Genomic DNA, 21,357 nt, shown 5'->3' with positions numbered 1-21,357 from the left:
TTTGTGTTGGTAATGAAGCAGTGCTCTGAGCTTGGAATTTTGATTAGCTACAGCTGCTAATATCTGCATTGCTGTTGGGATACCATCGCTGCTGCTGGTGGCAGTTTCTTTTGGGGTTTGTGGAGTGGTTACAGGTGCTGGAGATGTCAGTCTTGGACTTGCTACAGATGATGCATTGATTGCATTCATTGGACTTGTAGATTTGGAGAGGGCAGGTGATACAGGTGGTGGCAGTGGTGAGTACTGTTGTAAAGACAATGGTCCTGGTAAAACCGGATGTCCAAGATGAGTTGCCAAACCAGGTTGCCATGGCAGAACAGGTGTCTGTCTTTGATGGCGATGAACATCATTTCTTATTGGTGTCATATCAGGTTTGCTATGAACTGGTGTAACACTGGTGTGCTGTATTACTGACACTTCACTGACCGGTTTCAGTTCACTTGCAGCAACTGGCCGAGGAACAGTTTGGAGCAATCCTATTGGCATATGATGCTGTAGGTGTTGTTGCTGGTGCTGGTGTTGTTGCTGGTGGTGCTGGTGCTGGTGCTGCTGGTGCTGATGTTGTTGGTGCTGATGTTGCTGCTGCTGCTGATGTTGTTGCTGGTAATGTTGGTGATGTTGCTGTTGATGCTGATGTTGTTGTTGATGCAGATGCTGCTGATGTTGATGCTGCTGCTGTTGATGCTGATGTAGTTGCACCCCTGACACAGCAAATGGTAAAATCCCTTGACTGGTCAGCTGAACATGGGGTGAACCTAGTGGTGACATAATACCTGAGGGTTTTTCTTCTGGAATGTCTGAATTGGAATCATGTATGAGAGCTAACTCTGGCATTTCTCGTTTAGGTTTTCTTCCTCTCCTCCTAGGAGGCGACACCATTGATGCATCACTTTCAGATTTATACTTGCGCCTCCTGTTAAGCATTCTGCTCTCTGCATTTGCTAAGGCCTGCACATCTTCTGCTGTTGGATATCCTCTATATGGCTGTGGAGGATAAATGCCCCCTGGAGGTCCCCCTGGTACATACACAGTAGCACCAGGTAGAGGCATCTGTATTGCATTACTTGCAAGACTCATTGGGAGCTTCCCTTGTAAGGCAGCTTGTAACTGCAACATATGATGAGTGTACTGGGCAGCTTCATTGTCTTCTCTCGATGGTGGTCTTGGACTTGGTACAGTTTGAAGAGGCTGATTCATACTAGCTAACCTGTATTGTCTATCTTGCAACAGGTTCTTGATTGTATTACTGCTACTACTTTTGCTTTCAGAACGACGGTACTGCCCGGCAGGGTGACTTAAGGCAGGATTGTTGGCAACACGCAAGGCTAATTCACTTGATGTGACAGCATGCGGTAGTTTATCAGTTGATGATGTTGGTCCTGGAAATCCTGTTACAGGAAAACATGTTATTGGTGCCAAGTCTGGCATCTGGCTAGTCCTGGGTGCCTTGAGTACTCTTTCTAATAAATTGCCCTCCATAGGTGGTTGACTAACAGTTACTGGCAGTGTTTGGGTATTCTTAATTTCATTGTCTGTGTTTTTCTGTGGCTCAACTTTCTGTTGAGGCTCTAAGGCTATCACTGGACCTGGCAACTGAGCAGGAGCAGCTCCTTCTTTTACAAGGGTAGGCATATCTCTTCCCGTTGATGCTGGTCTTGATTCTCCAGATGGTATATCTGCAGTCTCAAGTCTAGGTGGAGTACTGGTGCTGTCTCTTCTGTACAAACCTGTCCGTCTTGGTTTGACAGAGTCCAACGTTGCTTTATCAACAATAGCTTCATTTTGAGTTATCAGCTGCTGTATTCTTTCTTGAACACTTTCTTTAGACACTGGCTTTGATACAGCCATCATATCAGCAGAGCCAAGATTCTGGACAGCATCAATATGTTGACTGCCATCTTTTCCATTTATTGATTCCTCAATGACCCCTTGCACAGGTATCTGCACATGATACTGCCCTCTACTAGACTTGACAATATTGAAGCCTGTTACTGGAATAACCAACTGCCCTGGTGTACCTGGAGGATTCTGCGGTAGAGGAGTGGGTATAGGCGTAGTACTTGTTGCAGTGATTTGACCACTGTGAGTTGTTGCTACCTGATTACTCAACACAGGAACTGCCCGTTTAGTTTCCATGTCGATACGGAATCCAGCCACTTCAGCTGGGAGGATGGATTTCAGTATGTCACTTGTTCCCGGAGCAGAAGCGGGCATGACCATATCTTCAGTTGATTTGGTTATTTCAGATGGTAAAGCAAAAGATGCTTGTACAACAGGAGATGCACTGGCTTCTTCTTTCACTGTAGTTGTATTTATTGAGGGTCTCTGTTGTTGCTGATCTGCATGTGGAATGTTACCAACTACAAACTTGGGATGCTGCTGATATTGCTGTGGTTGTTGCTGAATCTCTTTCATTGCACCTTCATTCAATGCATTCAGTGATATTCTCCTCTCCAATCTCTGCCTCAACTCTGACCGCTCAATTTTGACCTTTGATGATTCCGAGTCGCCACTCTCTCCAACCTGAGCTGCATTAATCATACTTGCATCTGTAAGTGGAATGTTTGAGTCTCCACCACCTAGGGAGTTAATAGGTAGAGAATGTCCAACTAAGCCTGGACTGGTGGGTGTCATTCCAGGCATAAACACCTGCCCCTCGTCTTCACTCTCTGTTTCTTCCGAGTCATTATCATCATCAAAGTATACTTTCCCCATATCTTCCAAGTTGGGTGTTAAGCCAGCTTTAATAGCATGTGCATGTGACTTACAGTGCTTGTATAAATTACTTTTAGTCTTGAACCAGAAGCCACAAGGTACACATGGATACGGTCTTTCACCAGTGTGAGATCTTATGTGCTTCTTCAACACACTTGGTTTTGTGCATCTCCTTCCGCAAAACTGACAAACATGACGTCCTGGCTTCTTTCCTCTTCCCTCCCTGCTATCTATCTCATTTGCTGGCCGTCCTGGTTTACGAGGCTTGTATGCACTGTGCAGAAGATCTGCATCCACTGGTCCTGTTGTTTGAGCAGTATACACAAGAGTCAGGCCTTGCTCTTCTAAGGACTCATTACGCAACTGATACTTAACCACACCTGTCTCTGTTTCTGTTATCTTTACAATGTTATTACCAGGAGCAGATGATGTTCTAATTGCTGTGGCTGGTGTTACAACAGGTGGTTGTGAAGCTACTGTGTTAATAGGCAAAGTCTGAGATGTAGATACTTGATGCTTAGTCATAGTGTTCAATTCTACTCCTGTTATTTGTAGTAAAGCCTCTAGTGCTTGCTGTTGTTTTGACACATTATCTTCATCAACCTCAGGTGCAGGTTTCTTTGTCACAACCTCAGGCGTATGTTTCTTTGTCATAACCTCAAGTGTATGTTTCTTTGTCATAACCTCATGTTTCTGTGTCACAACCTCTGGTGTATATTTCTTTGTTACAACTTCAGGTGTAGGTTTCTTTGCCACAGGTTCAGGTACAGGTTTCTTGGCTCAATTTCAGGTGCAGATTTCTTCATCATAACTTCAGGTGCAGATGCTCTCATCATAACTTCAGGTGCAAATGTCTTTATCATGTCCACCTGTTTGTCTTTTAACACAGAGTCTTTTACCTCTACATGTGTCTGTCTGATATCCTTTCCTTCTTTCCATTCTGGTTGTAAATTCAAAGTTCTTTTAGCAGGACTTGCCTGCTTATCAATCGGTTCAGATACCGTTCGTCTTGTGATTTTCTCAGGAGTCTTTTTAACTGGACTGTCTTCTTTTTCCTTGTCTTTCTTTTGTTGAAGACGTGAACTTCGTTCTTTGATTAGATCATATTTATCCTTGGTCAAGTTCTGCAAATCTGGTGAAAGAGTATCTATTAGGTTGGAAACTTCCGAATTCAAGTGAATGTTGCTGATCACAATTTTATTTGGATTGTTATTATTGTTTGAAACTACACTTAGATCATCCATTTCCATCTCTTTTTTCTTCTTTTTCTTCTTTCCGGTTTGCTTCTCTCTGAGAGCTTTTGCCAGGCGTTTGTTTCTGACTTTATCAGCTATCTTCACTTTCATAGCACTCTTGTACTTGGGTTTCTTTTTCTTGGAGTGGTGATGCTTGTGATGATGGTGTTTCTTTTTTGCAGGAACTTCCAATGATTCAGCTGCATCTGTAGGTAAAAAAAACATAAGAAAAATGATACATGTTAACAAATTCACGTAACAATATTGATCAAAAACAAGTTTGTAAACCAAGTTTTAACCAACTCTGCTCTAGCAACAAGACTTTCAATAATCTTAGGTTTGGTTCCAATAAAAGAATATGTTGTTTCAATTATTAAAAGAGGCTTTTATACTTGACAGTTAAATCTCTTAGATTGATATATATGGGGAAGTCACACTTAATCCCTTTATGAACCTCTTGTATAAAACACTGTTTCAAATATACAGGGAAATGCCTGCACTTGGTTATGTACATTAAAGAAAGGAAGTTCCTAAATCATCAAAGACTTCCTCTGGGCATTTCAAACAGACATTGGGAATGAGAACCCTAAACACTAAACATATCAGAAACATGTTTTCTTACATGTATAATTTACAACTTTCAAAAGACAATTTACACAATATGATTGAATTCAACATTATTTCTATTCAACTTGCTGCTATTGAAATGGAATAAAGATTTTAGTCTAGACACTCAAGGTTTTACAAATGATGCAGTTGTATACGTAGCGAAGTGGAAATTGTCATGAAATTTTCAAGCAACTTTTCTAATAATATAGTGTTTTATTATACCTACGTGCCTTCCAACAGTGTTATGTGTGACACCAAAATACATGAAAGTATAATAATAGCCTATACATGAAAGCAGTTACTGCTGTTACTTCTGTAGTTCTTACCTCATTAAGCATTTTAATTTATTACAATTTTAATTTATTATAATTTTTATATGGCGTATTGCTTACCCATTTCGCAAGGCTTGCTAAGTAAAAACACACAAAGTAAAATACTGAGCATGCTAATATGAGCCTGACAGTTGGATAAAGTGCTTTTTAAAGCTCATACTTTGTACCCAGTTATAACAGCCAAGTAGCTCAAATTGACAGCTTCTTGGCTTGAGCTGGGGTTTTGAACTTTTCCAAGTCCCCATTTCCTTTCCTTCTTACCCACAGACGTGCTTAAAGGTCAGGGGTAGATATACTGTCCCAATTTGGGAGCACCATGTTCATTGAAATTCATGAGACAAGGGGTCCCAAAAAGGGATATAATTATCATTATATAAGCATGCTTGATATTATATTCTTGTATTTTACTATTTATTATGTGTCACTCTGCATACATGTGGGGATCTTTGTTGTTTAGATTTTGTCCAGCATTTATTTGCTCTTCCTTGTATTTTTGCTTTTGTTGGAATTCTTTTGTATTGCATATAAGCTCATTATTTGACATTTAATACACAACCTGCATGGTGTGCATGTGTTAGGTTACTGACAATCTATCTTGAGTTTCCGTCACATAATTTCTAAAAGAAACTTTTTCATTATTCATTATTTTTGTGACTTTCACTGTATGACCAAACGCAAGTGTAAACATATGTTGTTATTTACTGAGGACTCACTCGAAGATGGCTGTTTAGCCCAAGTGAGATTTAAAGTAGGCTAAAAATGAACTGGTTGCAAGTTCACTTAGCAAAATGGGTGTTTTGATTTTTCTACTAACAACGCATGGACATTCATTGTTTGTTTTTTGTTGCAAATATAAGCAGTTTTTATTGTTATTTTCGGAAAAACACAATAATGAAGTGAAAATGAAGTGAGGGTGGGTGACAGGAAACTCAAAATTGACTTTCATCAGCCTTATAAATGTACATATCTATATGCAGCCATGGGTAGGAATTTAGAAAACCACCAAACGCAATTTGGGGGAAAATTTAACAATCATTCCATATAAAATCAGATTTAGGGTCATATTCACTGCAGATATGAGTCTTCATGAATTTAAAGTTCTCAAAATGGGTGAATTTTCTCCACAAAGAGTTTGTATTTGCAATAATCAAAAATATTTTGAAAAATTTAACTTTTTTTCTTTAATTTCTTGCATTTTTGTGCAACGATCTATTTGTTATATTTTTTAACATGGATTGTGATGCAGATCATTTTGGATTCTTTGATTTTAGTGAAAATTTCCAAGTTTTTGGAAAATGAGTACTTGAAAAATAGTTATTTTGGGAAAATCTTAAATTTGCGGTCGGATCTATAATGCGTGATTACACCCAAAATGCGAAAATTTAGGCGCTTTTGCGCATTTTCCCTGCCCTTAATTACGAGCCTTTTCATTCATTTTAGCTCAAAACTACATTGATTATTGAGAAAAACAATTGAGATACATTGTACAAAGAAAATAAATATAAATTTGCGCATTTTCCCTGCCCTTAATTACGAGCCTTTTCATTCATTTTAGCTCAAAACTACATTGATGTACATGTATTATGAAAACCATATGTCTGATTTGCTTCAAACAAAAGGCATATTGATCAGTGTACTTTGGCCTACTCAATTAATCTATTTAAAACATGCTCAGAGCATTTCCCAATTTCCAGAAATATCCTTAAGGGATGGATATCAACGATTGCACAGTATTTTTTGTGGGACCTGAGAGCACATCAGACACACCAAATTGCATTCTGAATCCGAGAAATGTCCTTCTGCATCCGAAACGAAGTTAAGGAGAATTGATTCTCTGATTCTTGCAAAATTTGCTGATCAAGTAGACTTTGTGTGGTTCACACAATACTGAATAGGCCCCAGCCACAGATGATAAATATAGGCGTACAGACCAATCACCGACAGTCCCAGCATCACTCATTAACGAGGGCCAATCATTCCATGAAGTGTGAGAGACAAAGCTAATGCTAAACACATATACCGCATATTTTGTGGTCAATTTCGTATGCAAATGATCGGCTCCTCATGAATATGCGAGAATTCACAGCATTGGTGAATAGTTTGTATATTTCCTCATCTGTGGCCCCAGCATTCATTGACCAGTATAATGCATCCACTTGAAACATGTGAATATCTCTCTCACCTGGTTTCTGCGGTTGACTAGAAGAGCCATCCTTGATCAATTGCTTGATTTCTTCTCTTTGAACTGTGGAGAAGATAAAGAAGAAACAATGTCTATTGTTAGAGCTTTGTAATACAACATTAACAATTGAGAATTATCTCTCAGTAGTCACTACTCTCTGTTTCAATACACAATTGTTTAAGTCAGACGATATCACAGGACATAGACTCATACAGTAAGGCACATTATCTTATCTGTTACTATAGGGCTATTTAGTCTAGCTCATATTCGGGAAACACCTCTTGCGAGTCATGGAAAGTTAACTTGACTATGTATAGTTTTACAGGAAGTTGTACAATGCCAAAGGAAATTGTGGATGCTACGTGTGGTTTTCAACAACAGGATTTTATCAGAAACAATGACACCATATCAAATATTGAATATTCAAAAACGTATCACCAACTCCTCTGAGGATGGTAGATACATGATGGTGTAAAATGCTGATTCTAGAGGCTCCTTTTAATAATATCTGTCATTTTGTTTCAATGTAAAAACTGGGAAAATTCTGTTCCAACTTCCAACTGACCAGCTGGGAACCAAATGATGGATCCAAATGGATACAAGTGTGTCACACTAACAAAGGGTAAATTTAAAAATAGCAAACAGGTAACACAACGTCCAGTGGGGGTAAAACTTATTTATACACAAAGTTTTTAAAAAAAGAGAAGAAAATTTTTTTCTTTATCATAGGGTAGAGACCAGTAAGTTGTAAATGAAGGGATAAAAAGCCACTAGAACTAGCAGACAACATAAAATAACAGAAACCTGAAGAAACTAAAACAATAGTGTGAAAACTGTACCAGCAGAAAGTATGGAAGGCCAACAGGGAAAAAAAACTTGACCAAAAAGAGGCAAACAAACAAATGATTTTTTGGTAAAGTGGCGAGAGCAGGGACATTAAAAATAATCAAAGGCCTAATGATTGAAAGGAGGGATACGGCCAGTTGTCCCCATGGCACAGTATGGCCCCAGCCTTAAAGTAGGACTGCTGGCATGAGAGTGGCTTTGCTTACAAAAAGCTTAATTAGAACAAAAAAAGCTGAAAACAGTGTGAAATTAGCAAAAAAGTCACAAAATTGGGCTGAAAATAAATAAAAATGCATAAAAAAGATGAATTCAGCTGATCAGCTGAAAAATCTCATCCCTGATGACCAGTACAAGCGTCTATGTGCATTGGCTCCGCTCCCACCCAGACCATGAAGACGGCTTGCCAAGAGTAAAGAGGTGGTCCATGTATTACTCAGTAAAAAGCAAATATAATTCACTTCTGAATGAAAAATGTGACACTTCTGGCAACATGTTGGAAGTTCCCACTTACTCAGTTGCTAATTATTGCTGCTACACACTGACTCTCATCAAATCTAATTTGTACCTGTCTAATAGCGGAACACCGGCCTGTGCTTGCTAAATTTATAAAATCCTCTCTGGAGCTTACAACAGCACACAATATATAAATCACCACTGTAAATAAATAACCAGATGTAGTATCAACAACAAAAAGTTGAGTCAAGTTGAGTCACAGATAAATGATCACACGGTGGTATCCCTTAAGAGAGTGTCTTTGTACTAGCAAACACGACCACATGATCCAAACATATTACTGACTGTTGCTGACCGTGCACACATGATAGACTGCTGAAAACTGAATGAGTGTACAAATTGGGAAACACCCAACAAACAGACATTAGTCGTGTTGGCTTGCGTGCACGGACTTACTATCACTGATATGTCAGACATAGCCTATACTGGCAACTCATCCGTCACTGGGCATGCCACAGTTACATGCAAGATAAAGTTTCCTGTTACTTGGAAGGTCTATATGAATGGTTTGCATACTGCTGCTTGCTTGCAAAAAGTTTCAGAATCAGATCATGAATGTTCTGTCAACTATGACATCATTTTGGGTCACTAGAAATATCAAACTTAATTTTCAAATTGCAAATTTCCCAACATTCACATTGACAGATCGGTACTACTTTCAGAAGATTATTGCTTGAGCAGTTCAAATGATAATATTAAACACACCGTACAACATCAACTAGTATAAAATCTTAACGTATGAAAGTCACTAAGTTTATCTTAAGCCTAACAGTGAATCCATAAGTCCCACAACTTGAAATGGCTCCAAATTTCTATTCAACACTTCCATTTTTACTGTTACAATATCAATATTTTTTAGAAAAATGAAAGCCAGTCCAAGCTGGTACCAGCTAAATAGAGCGGATACGGAAGCGGTTGGTTTGAGTGCAGAGGAACTGGTGTTTACTGACTTCCTGACTAGAGAGAGCTACAAGGGTTGTCTAAAAAAGGAATTAGTGCTGCAAGCAACATATTCACAGAATAATTCACTACCTGACAAATTATATGCCAACTTGGATTCTGAGCACTAATGGTTAATATTTTAAATAGTTGTAGCAACTAAGCTACGGTATGTAAAATTTAACTTTAAGTTTATAATCAACTATTTTTGTCATCATATGACAACTGAACTCAAAATTTAATGAGTAAACAATGTCAACAAAATTTAAGAATGCACATACAATGTATTTCATTATTTTTACTAATGGAAATGAATTATGTGTTGTCATCTGTCAGCAAGGGTAGCGCTAAGTTGCTTTTTGGGGTCCCGGACCCACCAAAATAGAGTTGGGACCCCCTGTTTTTAAATTTTCTGCAAGTTCAGGGGCCCTGCAGACCCCCGGCTTTTCAATCTAGCGCTATTGCAGATATACTATTTATGCTGCATTTGTGCAACTGGGACTCACCAAACTCTACTCCGGACCCCCTACTTTTTTATTTTTTTGCAAGTTCGGGGGTCCCTGCGGACACTCGAGTGTTTAGTTCTAGCGCTACCCCTGTCTGTCAGTGGGGTGGGTAAATCCCAAAGAGATTAGACCTAAAGAGAACCAACTCAGAATTGCCTAATATTATGATGCGGAATGCAACATCATGTAAATCTGACATCTTGATTCGTGTACCTATAGCCCCAAATCGGACAATAAAATCCCTGTGGCTACCGGTTGTGCTTTTAAACACATGAGGGGTCTAAGGTTTGATTTCTGGGGGTACCAAGTGACTTTTTTTGTTTATCTTCTGTCCTTTTTTGCCCTTCTTTCCATTCTGGTAGCAAAAACTATGGGCCATGTTAGAATGAATGAATGGGTTTGGGGCATTTGTACATAAAGAAGCATGGCAAGTGTGTGCCTGTGTGGAATGAACAACATACATGTAGTTGGTCTGATGAGAATCAAGCAGATTCTTGCAAATAACCTATTCACTGATATAAAAATAGGCACTCTTTTAACAGGGAGAGTCATTGACTAAGTCAATGAGTTGGCAGGTGCAATGGCATTGAAGAGTTGAGGGCAAAACACCAAATTTGGTGAAAAATAAGAGAGTTTTAAAAGCAATTATATTTTTTTTAAAAAGGTATGATATGACCAGCCCTTTATTGCTCTTCTTGTATTTACCAAAAACAGCATTTCATCTCTTAACCTCATTTCAAAATATAAAGGGTTCACAAAAATAACTCCCCCCTAAAATTACAAGACATTTCTTTGCATAATTTGACATAGAATTCGTTGTTTTGAAAAATCTAAAACCTGTGAATAAAGGAATCATTTTCCTACCCTCCCAAAGTTCTTTCATTAAAAAATCTTTTGTTTTGGCCAAAAATAATCACATTTTCCAAAAATGATGCTTTCAGAAAAAGTTGCACTTTTCCACATCCTATACATTTAATGTACAAAAACATTCTCGATATCAATGTTTTGATTTATTTAATGGTGTTTTTGTTTTCTTTAATTTTTATGTATACGATTACCCAGCACCCATGCAGTCATCTTGCAGTGTAAAACAATGACTAATTAACATGTACTACTACTGGGTTTTTCTAGAAGATTTTATTGAGCCGGTGTTTCAAAAATGGTAAAATCAATTTAGGAGTTACAAAACATTTCTTTGAATAACTTAACATTCATTTTGTTGATTTGAAAAATTTAAAAACCTGTGAATAGAGGCATCTTTTTGCTTCTCTACCAAATTTATCCCTTCTCAAAATCTTTTTTGTTTTGGTCAAAAATAATCACAATTTTCCAAAATGATGCTTTAAAAAAGTTGCGCTTTTCAACATCCCATACATGTAATGTACAAAACTTTCTCGGTATCAATGTTACGATTGATTTAATTGTTTTTTTTTCCTTCACCTTTTTGTCTCTGAACTCTTAGTCACCCATGAAACCATCACATAGTGCAAAATAATGATTTGTTGAAGCTAATTTTGACATAAATGAGGATGTTGAAAAGTGCAACTTTTTCTGAAAGCATCATTTTTAGAAAATGTGATTATTTTTAGCCAAAACAAAAAGATTTTCAGACGAAAGAACATTGGGAGGGTAGAAAAACAATTCCTTTATTCACAGGTTTTTAAATTTTTCAAATCCACGAAATATATGTCAAGTTATGCGAAAAAATGTTTTGTAATTTTAGGGGTGGAGTTATTTTTTGTGAACCCTTTACAATGTATATAATCCATAATTTGATTCTTGCCAAAGAATATTTACCCCCATTGATATCAATGTTTTGATTTATTTAATGGTGTTTTTGTTTTCTTTAATTTTTATGTATACGATTACCCAGCACCCATGCAATCATCTTGGAGTGTAAAACAATGACTAATTAACATGTACTACTACTGGGTTTTTCTAGAAGATTTTATTGAGCCGGTGTTTCAAAAATGGTAAAATCAATTTAGGAGTTACAAAACATTTCTTTGAATAACTTAACATTCATTTTGTTGATTTGAAAATTTAAAAACTTGTGAATAGATGTATCTTTTTGCTACTCTACCAAAGTTATCCCTTCTCAAAATCTTTTTTGTTTTGGTCAAAAATAATCACAATTTTCCAAAATGATGCTTTAAAAAAGTTGCGCTTTTCAACATCCCATACATGTAATGTACAAATCTTTCTCGGTATCAATGTTACGATTGATTTAATTGGGTTTTTTTCCTTCACCTTTTTGTCTCTGAACTCTTAGTCACCCATGAAACCATCACGTAGTGCAAAATAATGATTTGTTGAAGCTAATTTTGACATAAATGAGGATGTTGAAAAGTGCAACTTTTTCTGAAAGCATCATTTTTAGAAAATGTGATTATTTTTAGCCAAAACAAAAAGATTTTCAGACGAAAGAACATTGGGAGGGTAGAAAACAATTCCTTTATTCACAGGTTTTAAATTTTTCAAATCCACGAAATATATGTCAAGTTATGCGAAAAAATGTTTTGTAATTTTAGGGGGGAGTTATTTTTTGTGAACCCTTTATATTCCATAATTTGATTCTTGCCAAAGAATATTTACTAGCAAATCAAAATCTGTATGGACCTTGCAATATGTGATGATGCGGCAGCAGCGGCACATCAAATGGAGGGGGGATTTTGCAGGTGAAGTCAATTTTGAATTAAGTATTTTTGCTTTGAAAGCATTTTACAAGATTGAAAATGACACCGCATTTGCTAAATTTAACATGACATTCATATTATTTTTATTTAGTGAAAAAACATCCCAAATTTGTATTATTATTTTCCTTATTTTTTTGTCTTAGATTTTACTCTATTAAAAAGCACTTTGCTGTAAAGCCCCCCCCCCCCCTTTGGCATGCTGCATCACATATTATAATGTACCATTTCAGGTGAGTCAATATGGGACATTAAATGGAACATTAACTTTGAGGAAAAATCACCATAAAACAAGAAAACTTGTAGGAAAATGTACTAAAGAGAGGCTACTTTTAACACTGATAATAATTTGATGTGCTGCACCACATATAATAATGTACCATTTCAGGTGAGTCAATTTGGGACATAATACAATTTTCAGTTTCATCAATATGAGAAAATTACACACTCTGATGTAGGTTTTCGTGTTACACAGCACTTTCTTGTGGAGCACTGCTTCTCTTGCTATTTTCCTGCCGGATATCCCCAAGTCCTTGTTTATAGCATGGCAGGGTTGTACCACACAGTGTAACTAGCTGGCCTTCTGCCCTGCAACTGTGGGTGACTTCCTTACAAATACAGATCATGTGTTTAGTTGTAGAGAAGAGCTCCCGCAAGTCTGAGAAGTTCAAGAAAAGAATTTTTTTTTAAAGTCATGGTAATTTAGGTATTCTTTGCTGGATATTATCCATGCCCCCCAGTCAGAACTCTTTCCCCCCTGTTGCTCACCCCAGCAAAATTACGAAAATGTCCACTTTTTATGCAATTTTGCCCCCCCCTGAAATTCACTTTGCCCCCTCAATGCCCCTGCAAAAAATCTACAATTGATCTCATTTTGAAGCAAATGTACACACTTGTGGTAGTTAAAATAGGTAGTCAAAATTTTGACTAATTTAGGGGTCAATTTGAAATAACTCGGATGAAGTCAAATTTGACCACCATAGGGGTCATTTTCAGTTGTTGACATCATATTAAATTGACTCCTAAAAGGGTCATATTTAAATGACCCCAAATATAGTCATCTTTTGACCCACGTTTCGGGGTCATTTTCAAACCGGGACCTCTGAATGTAGTCATTTCAACTACGTTAGGGGTAATTTTCTAATTATGACCCCCGGATATAGTCATTTTTTGACACTAATAGGGTTATTTTTCAATTGACTCTGTTAGGGGTCAAATCATTTTTTGACCCTAAATGTAGTAATTTTAAACTACAATTTGGGTCAAATCATTGACTTCATGTACCGGGTCAAAATGACTTCAATGGGTTTGGTGCATAGTTGACCCTGCATATGGGGTCAAAAACGACTACTTTAGGGTAATTTTGCCTACCTATTTTTAAGTGTGTAGGCAAAATCTTTCCTGATCATGTATTTGTTAAGCACTTGAGCAGCCTAACAGGCACCTCTGCTTTGTTTCAAACAAGCTAATAATTATATATTTTAAAGATAAAATGTTTCTGGTTAAAATCATTCCAATCAGAATGTTATAATTCTTTTGACGTTCAGGGGTTTGCACATTATATAAAGTCAGGAACTGTAAACTACATAATTATATCACCAGGAATATGCTAGGGAGCCCTCTATTGACTTGAAACAAAATTATTATAATCATGAATGATGCCCTCTATAATAGATACCGTCATGTTCAGGCTGTTGGTCAAGTGCAGGCTGGCAAAACCCTAACCTTGCCTGGGTCCAGGTAAAAGAGGAAAAGAAAAAATGCTGGAGAGATGATTGGGCGGACCTTCATGCTACCAATACAGGCAACACAAGAAACAAGCTATAGCATGCTCTACATACAACACAACATTCATAAAACATGAGCTTCCAGCATCTATGTATCTGAAATTGTATGGCTGCCCAGCTGGGTGATCTGAAAATTCTCAAGTGCTATACAGAAATTGCCAATAATTATTATAAATATTAGGATTTGTGATTGTCCCAATTAAAGTGAAATGCACTATAGGCCTACCATACAAATGCTAAACAAGGTGTCTCACAAAAAAGTAGCAAATAAGCTGTATTTTCCGATGATACAACAAAACACTGTCATTTTTCAGATATTATTTATTCATCCTTCTTGTAATGTCTGATAAGTTTCAACTCACATGTATTGGGCCTACATCTTAAAAGTAACTTATGAGCGTAAGATGACAGGGGTGTCGAGAGCAAGATGACAGGTGTGTCGAGAGTGTCTTACTGACTGACAATCAAAATATCATACAATGAAAGTTGAACACGAGAACATCTTTGTTTTCATAATTTTTCTTGTTACTTTTAATTTTTCTCTTATTTTTGCTGAACCATGGAATGGTATCTTACTTACAAACTGACCTGCCTTTTGGTCCTTCAGGATTGAACTCTCGACATTAAACTGATTGAATGAGTTTTATTCTCTGTTCATTTGTGAATAAATACACGCTTAAGGGATCGGATAGCAATGTTTGCACAGTATTTTTGAGAGACCTGCTGAGAGCACATCAGACACACCAAATTGCATTCTGAATACAGGGAATGTCCTTCTGATATCAAATAATTGTCTTTTTTAAAATTCGCGATATAATACCAATGTTATTTTGAGGAGCATGTGTGGCCGAGTGGATAAGGCGCCCGACTCATAATCCATAGGTTGCGAGTTCGAGCCCCGCTCGTGCCAACGTGTTGTGTCCTTGGGCAAAGGCACTTTATCCTCATTGCCTACTGGGGGTGGGGTTGGGTTGGATTGGATGTTTGTATAGTTGTTTGTTTCAATGTTGCAATATTGGCGCTGATTAAGCTGCTGCCTGCAAATTGAATTGTCTGCTTAGGTGTGTTTAATGTACAATTCTAGCAATTTGACCTGCGGGTCACCATTAGAGTTTGAAATAAAACCTTCCTTTTTATGGCAAATTATTAAAATTTATATTTTGTACATTTAACAGTCCTTGAAGTAAACTTTATATTTTTATTTCTACCACTTCGAATACCCCATTGTTTAAACACAGACCCTTTGGTCCATGGTTGAACTCTATTCAGTCACTTGTCATACTCAGACAAAAGTGGCCAAGCGGTTTTAAGACTAGATTACTTAACTGGCCATATCTTCACTTGTATACCATCGATTTCATTGGAACAAAGCTTATCCGGTGGCTAAAGAAATTATCTTGATAGACATATAAATATCAAACCAAAAAATATGCGGCATACTTGTGTCATCCTATTTTCAAATTTGTACAAATTATATTTGGTACTAATGTGGGTCTCCTCTTGTGATACCAAAATAAGTCCAAACATTCCCCACATAATGACGCTATGACGTGAGGGCACCCATGCAAATTTGGGCAATTCTGGCTATACAAAAGTATAAGCAAAATTGATTTTCGACTCAAAAGATGTGATTTTCACCAAATTTTCTGCCAAATATAAAAGGAAATGACTATTTTCACTAACAAGTAAAAAGTCAGTAGCTCTTGAAATAATTTCACACTTGAGCTAAATGAAAATCATTGGGGCCTCACCAAACCCCCCTCTATGGCCATCTTTGATGGCCGGTCTTACCCTTGGGTAAGGTGGTGGGGTGAAAATCACTAAAATGAGCGCAAAGAATGTATCTACGATTAGCTTAGGTCGTTTCGGCGTAAACGCATGCGTTTTTTTATGACGGATAAAAAATCTTAGGGTGGGTTGGTACAACCCCCTCCTTCATAGTTCTAGGGTTAAGGGATCTTTAAATATATTACTTCTTATCAAATGGTCACTTTTTATCACATCTTACAGAATAGGGACACAGTACCTTACAAACTAAACTACCCAAATATTGTCTTTCTCAGACTCATATGACATTGATCACAGATTTTGGAGAACATTTTCAAGCATGTCATGATTTTCTTAGAAAATCATTAACATAGCCTGCATCATTCTATCAGCTTCACTTGAAATAGCATCATCATCGCCCACCAGTGCCAAGCAGTGACAAGGATGTCTTAACCATTGAATTAAGTAATATTGGGATGAATTGCTACATATATGCCTGGCTGGTAATCCAATGGTCGCTTATTAATTGCACGCCATTATTTGCCTAGCAACCAACGTTTTACATGCACAAATTAGGGTAAGCGTAATTTTGACGTTTTCCAATAATAATTTTATTAATTCTTGAGGTGACTGGCCATTATTATTATGGTAAATAATATCTAGGCAACTCTGTTTACACAAATCTGCTCAACTAATAGATGGGGAACCAAAGGCATCATTGGCGCCGCATCATTTTTAAAAGTGCCTTAATATACTAAAAGTTATGTTATACATTTGTAGGCCCATAATCTTTTGTCAAGTTTTCTTTTCCAACATCATGAAAGTGAAGGGACTTGAAGTGACAAGTCCTCTGTAGTTAAACTCATTTGAAATGTTTGGAATGAAGGCTTATTGTTGCCAATTGGACAACCTAGCAAGATATTTTGGTTTGCTGCCATATAGTCATCTCTTCTCTTGTGCAAAAACTTGTGCACATACTTCGCAGATTTGACTTTAACCAGAAGTTGGGGATCGGATAACAATGTTTGCACAGTATTTTTTGTGGGACCTGACACACCAAATTGCATTCTGAATACGAGGAATATCCTTCTGATATCCAGTGACGGCACTACAGGGGAATGGGGAATTTACCAACCCACCCCCCACTTTTGAGGCAAAATTATGTCAATTTCCACTTTTTGCGGCAAATTTGTCAATTTTGCCCCCTGAAATTCACTTTTGCCCCTCCCTGAAAAAAACTCCTGGTGCCACCACTGCTGATATCAAATTTGGATTTTTTTAAAATTTGCAATACAATACTTAATTTGTACTTATATGGTAAATTATTATATTTTTAACAGTCCTCTAACTTTGTAAACTTTAAAAATCTAATGATGGGATGTGCATGTAGCTGGGAGGAAATGTTGACAATCATTTGAAAATTTTGACCTTTATTGAAGATACATTTTTTCCCCAAAAGACCCAAAACGTTTTGAAAAAGAGACTCGAGTAAATACAGAGACCACATGTAATGTCGCTGTAAACACAACAAAAATAGGTACACTCGACAAGCAACATTTTCTATGGATCTACAATCTACATGTAGGTTCTAAGAACATTTCTTTGAAAGAATGTACACTGTATGTTATTTTTTCTAATTGACCTTCATTTCCTCATCCTCTAGCTCTCAATTAAATTGAGACAACCAAAATGCTAAATTTTATTTTAAAATGAATTATTAAAAAAACAAAAAAAAAAACATAAGTGCATAATGCACACCATTAAAAAGTTTTAGCTAAAAAGAGCTCTACCACAACATTACCTATTCCAGTAGTCATATTTCCCCCAGTCAATCTGTTTTTACAATTTGGAAACTGCATTACAAAACAAAGTTCTTCTTTGTCATCGCACTTTGAGATAAAATGATAGTAATATCAGGCATCAAACCTTCCGTTTCAAAGGTATATTTGTGAATCAACACTACTATGTTACCAAAGGTTGGCACTTATCAATTGATATGTTATTTTACGTATCTTGTAGTATCTAGACTTTGAAACTCAGCAGCCGGCATCAATGAACTTTGCACCATCGCGTCATTTGCGTAACTACAATTAAATATTTTAAATAAAGCCACCTGAAACACATTAGTATTTTCTCAAACTAGATAATAAACAAATAGGCAATACAAAGTCCATCTCATTAATTTTAACTTCAAGAGAGAAAAAGAGAGACAGACACATTAGGAATAGATACCTAGGAAAAGTGCAGAACTTGGGATTTGGAGGGAAATTTTTGTCTTCTAAACAAAGAAATACATAACAAATAATGGGAACATTTTCAATACTGGAGGGAAATTTTGCAAACTTGGAGGGAAATCTTGATGTTCCCGGGAAATCTTGCATTTTTTCCAGCCCTGGACAGAGTTTCCCAGCATAGGTTTGTGTCAGTTTGTGTATGATGTCTAGCATTCCATTGGTCTCTTTTGACTTATTGGGGTGATTGGCAGTTCTTGGAATAAAAATAAATACATTTTTAAATTAAACAGGTGAGCAGAGTAGAATCAACCTTATACTGTGTGTAAAATATGTACAAATACTGTACAAAAATGTACTATACACATGCGCAACTTGAACTTATTTTGATTTGGTCTGAAATAAAAATGTTGAACAGGTGAAGGAGGGAGTGAAGTGAGAAGCTCTGACCAAATTAAATGGTATAGTATCTATTGAACTAATTACTAACCAATAAAAACAGTTGGACTTTTTCTTATTTTAAATCTCTCAGACAAACACTGATCATTACAAAGGTCAAATTAGTCAGTTGTAATTCCTATGTGTGTTATCACTAAAATATTCATGGCAGCCCTGGATCCATTTGAAAATAAACCTACAAATGTGGGCAAATATGTGAACAAAATATGCCTTATTCCAAAAAGAAGGCTAAAAAGTACATGATGCAAAGAGGAAATTCCACATGCACAGAAGCAATTATTACATGCACTGGTACATGATATAAAATTAAGCACCGATTCATTGCGATTGTAATGGTTCCTTTCAAAATGCATAAATTTTTTTTAAATGGTATTAAAAAGACATTTATAACATTTGAGTATGGATTCCTAAAATCCATTGCCTGTTAATAGTAGGGGGGGGCACACCATTTTTGTAACTATAATATATCTTATTGATTTTAAGCTTATATGATAATTCTTACAAAAGAAGAAGATTTCAATTTAAATGGTTCAAATCGGACAAATCGTTTTGAGTTACAGCAATTTAAAGGTTCGGAAAATGGCTGTTTTTTCACCAAAATTTGGCCAAAATCGTGCATTTTGCACGAGATGGCATCATTAGCGAGCTGAAAATTCCAAATTATATGATTCTAATGTTCAATTTTCATTTAAAGTTACTATATAACTTAATATCAAAGCACTGAAATATCAAAAGGCACACCATTTGCTTTAGTTTGGTGAAAAATGTACTCCAAAAATGCAAGAAAACTTAAAATTCAACAATTAGGTCAGTCCGTATTCCATAGTGGCGTATAGTGGGCGCCATGAATAAACAACTTTTCGAGAAAATCGGGTTTGAAGAAATGCCAATTTAAAATCGAGTTGTGTAAATCAGACATTCATTATATTTTGTAAATGATGTAAAATTTCTGTAGTAAACTAAATAGATTTTATTGTTATATATTTTTCAAAAGAAATAAATACATACTATTGCTGGCAAACTGAAAATAAAACTATACGTCACTATGGAAAACAAACAAAACGCAATACCCTAACCTAACGTTAACCGTGACGCCACCTCGGTCGCCGTGTAATCCCTATGGCGTTACTTTTCGTCGTTCAGTATTCCATAGTGGCGTATAGGTCCGATCGTGTACGCCACTATGACATACGATGTTTTTCATTTTTGCCGATATTTCATAATTATAAAATGTGTATCAAAAGTGGCGTATGGTCGATACGCCACTATGGAATACAAAAATGTCACTTTGTAACTATATCGCCACATTTAATTAATTAATTACTAATTAATTAGCTAATTATGACTGATGAGACTTAGAAAAATGAAAGAGAACATCATTAAAAACATATGTGCCAATTTTCAAAAAAATGACCAAAAATCACTATACGCCACTATGGAATACAGCCGACGAATTGTCGCAAAACTAACCAAAAAGTGGTTTCACAGAGCAAAATAGCAAGTTTAGGATGCCCTCAGATTATAAATATGAATTGTTAATGTCCATATTCATGGTAAAACAACTCTTAGACTTGAAGATAAACCACTAAAAGAACAAAAAGCATCAGGTATATCATAATATTTTGAAAATTGCACTCCAAAAATGGAAAAATCTCAATATTAACTTAAATAAGGGACATTTTTCCTATGGGAAAACACACACGTTTTAAGGGAAAAAACAAACTTTTTGTTTGATTGCCATTCGGAATCCAAACGTCGTATAAACATCTTTATGGTATCAAAAGAAAGATATTTTATTCAAAATTTAGGAATATTAACTTAGAAATGGATTGCATACATACAGCTAAACGAGGCTAATTTAGTTTCCAAAGTGACCAAATGAGAATTTCACCCTTGTAAGACATTTCCTATGGGAAAACGCACATGTTTTGAGGAAAAAAATGTTAAAATTTGAAATTGATCGTTGAAATTTAGTTTTGGTGTCAAAAGAAAGATATGTTACTCATGATCCAGAAATACCAACTTAGAAATAGATTGCATTTGATGCTGAACGAGGCTAATTCAGTTTCCAAAGTGACCAAATGAGAATTTTCTTACAAATTTTGATATCCGTATTGACAGATACTATACTCCTTACCTTGTTAAAAGCCAGCATGGAATTTTCTAAATGGCTAATTACCTTTATAAACATTTATTAATATATCTACACATTAATGTAAAAAAGATGAGTCTGCTGAAATGCTCAAAATAAATATTATGTGTTAATCAAAAATGACAAGTATTCAGCTCTGAGTCAATTTGTGAACACAAATTTACTGATGTGTGCCCCCCCTATTAATAGTGTTTTGTTTTTAAAATATTGAACATCCATAGTAATAATAGTATAACGATATTGTCCAATTATCAAGTCTTGTGCACAGTCTATGTAAATATTACACACATTATTCATACTGAATGAAGCCAGTCCACTATACTTCAAACTTACGCCATTTGCATTGACGTCATCATCCACTACTAGTACTACTCCATGGCAGTCAGTCAAT

At 36.3% G+C, this 21,357-nt stretch overlaps 1 protein-coding gene across 1 annotated transcript in view; it reads right to left on the bottom strand.

Annotated features, from left to right (window-relative positions):
* The window catches only part of LOC140158589 (uncharacterized), a 40,406-nt gene that overhangs the window by 6,583 nt on the left and 12,466 nt on the right, over window positions 1–21,357 (bottom strand). Inside the window, 3 exon segments of the mRNA XM_072181736.1 lie at window positions 1–3,444; window positions 3,447–4,156; window positions 7,074–7,136. Coding sequence (XP_072037837.1) covers window positions 1–3,444; window positions 3,447–4,156; window positions 7,074–7,136 — 4,217 coding nt within the window.

This window comes from Amphiura filiformis, chromosome 8, assembly GCF_039555335.1.
Source record: "Amphiura filiformis chromosome 8, Afil_fr2py, whole genome shotgun sequence".
Taxonomy (NCBI): Eukaryota; Metazoa; Echinodermata; class Ophiuroidea; order Amphilepidida; family Amphiuridae; genus Amphiura; species Amphiura filiformis.
Note: the sequence above shows the minus strand (reverse complement) of the source record. Positions and strands in the feature narration are given on the sequence as shown.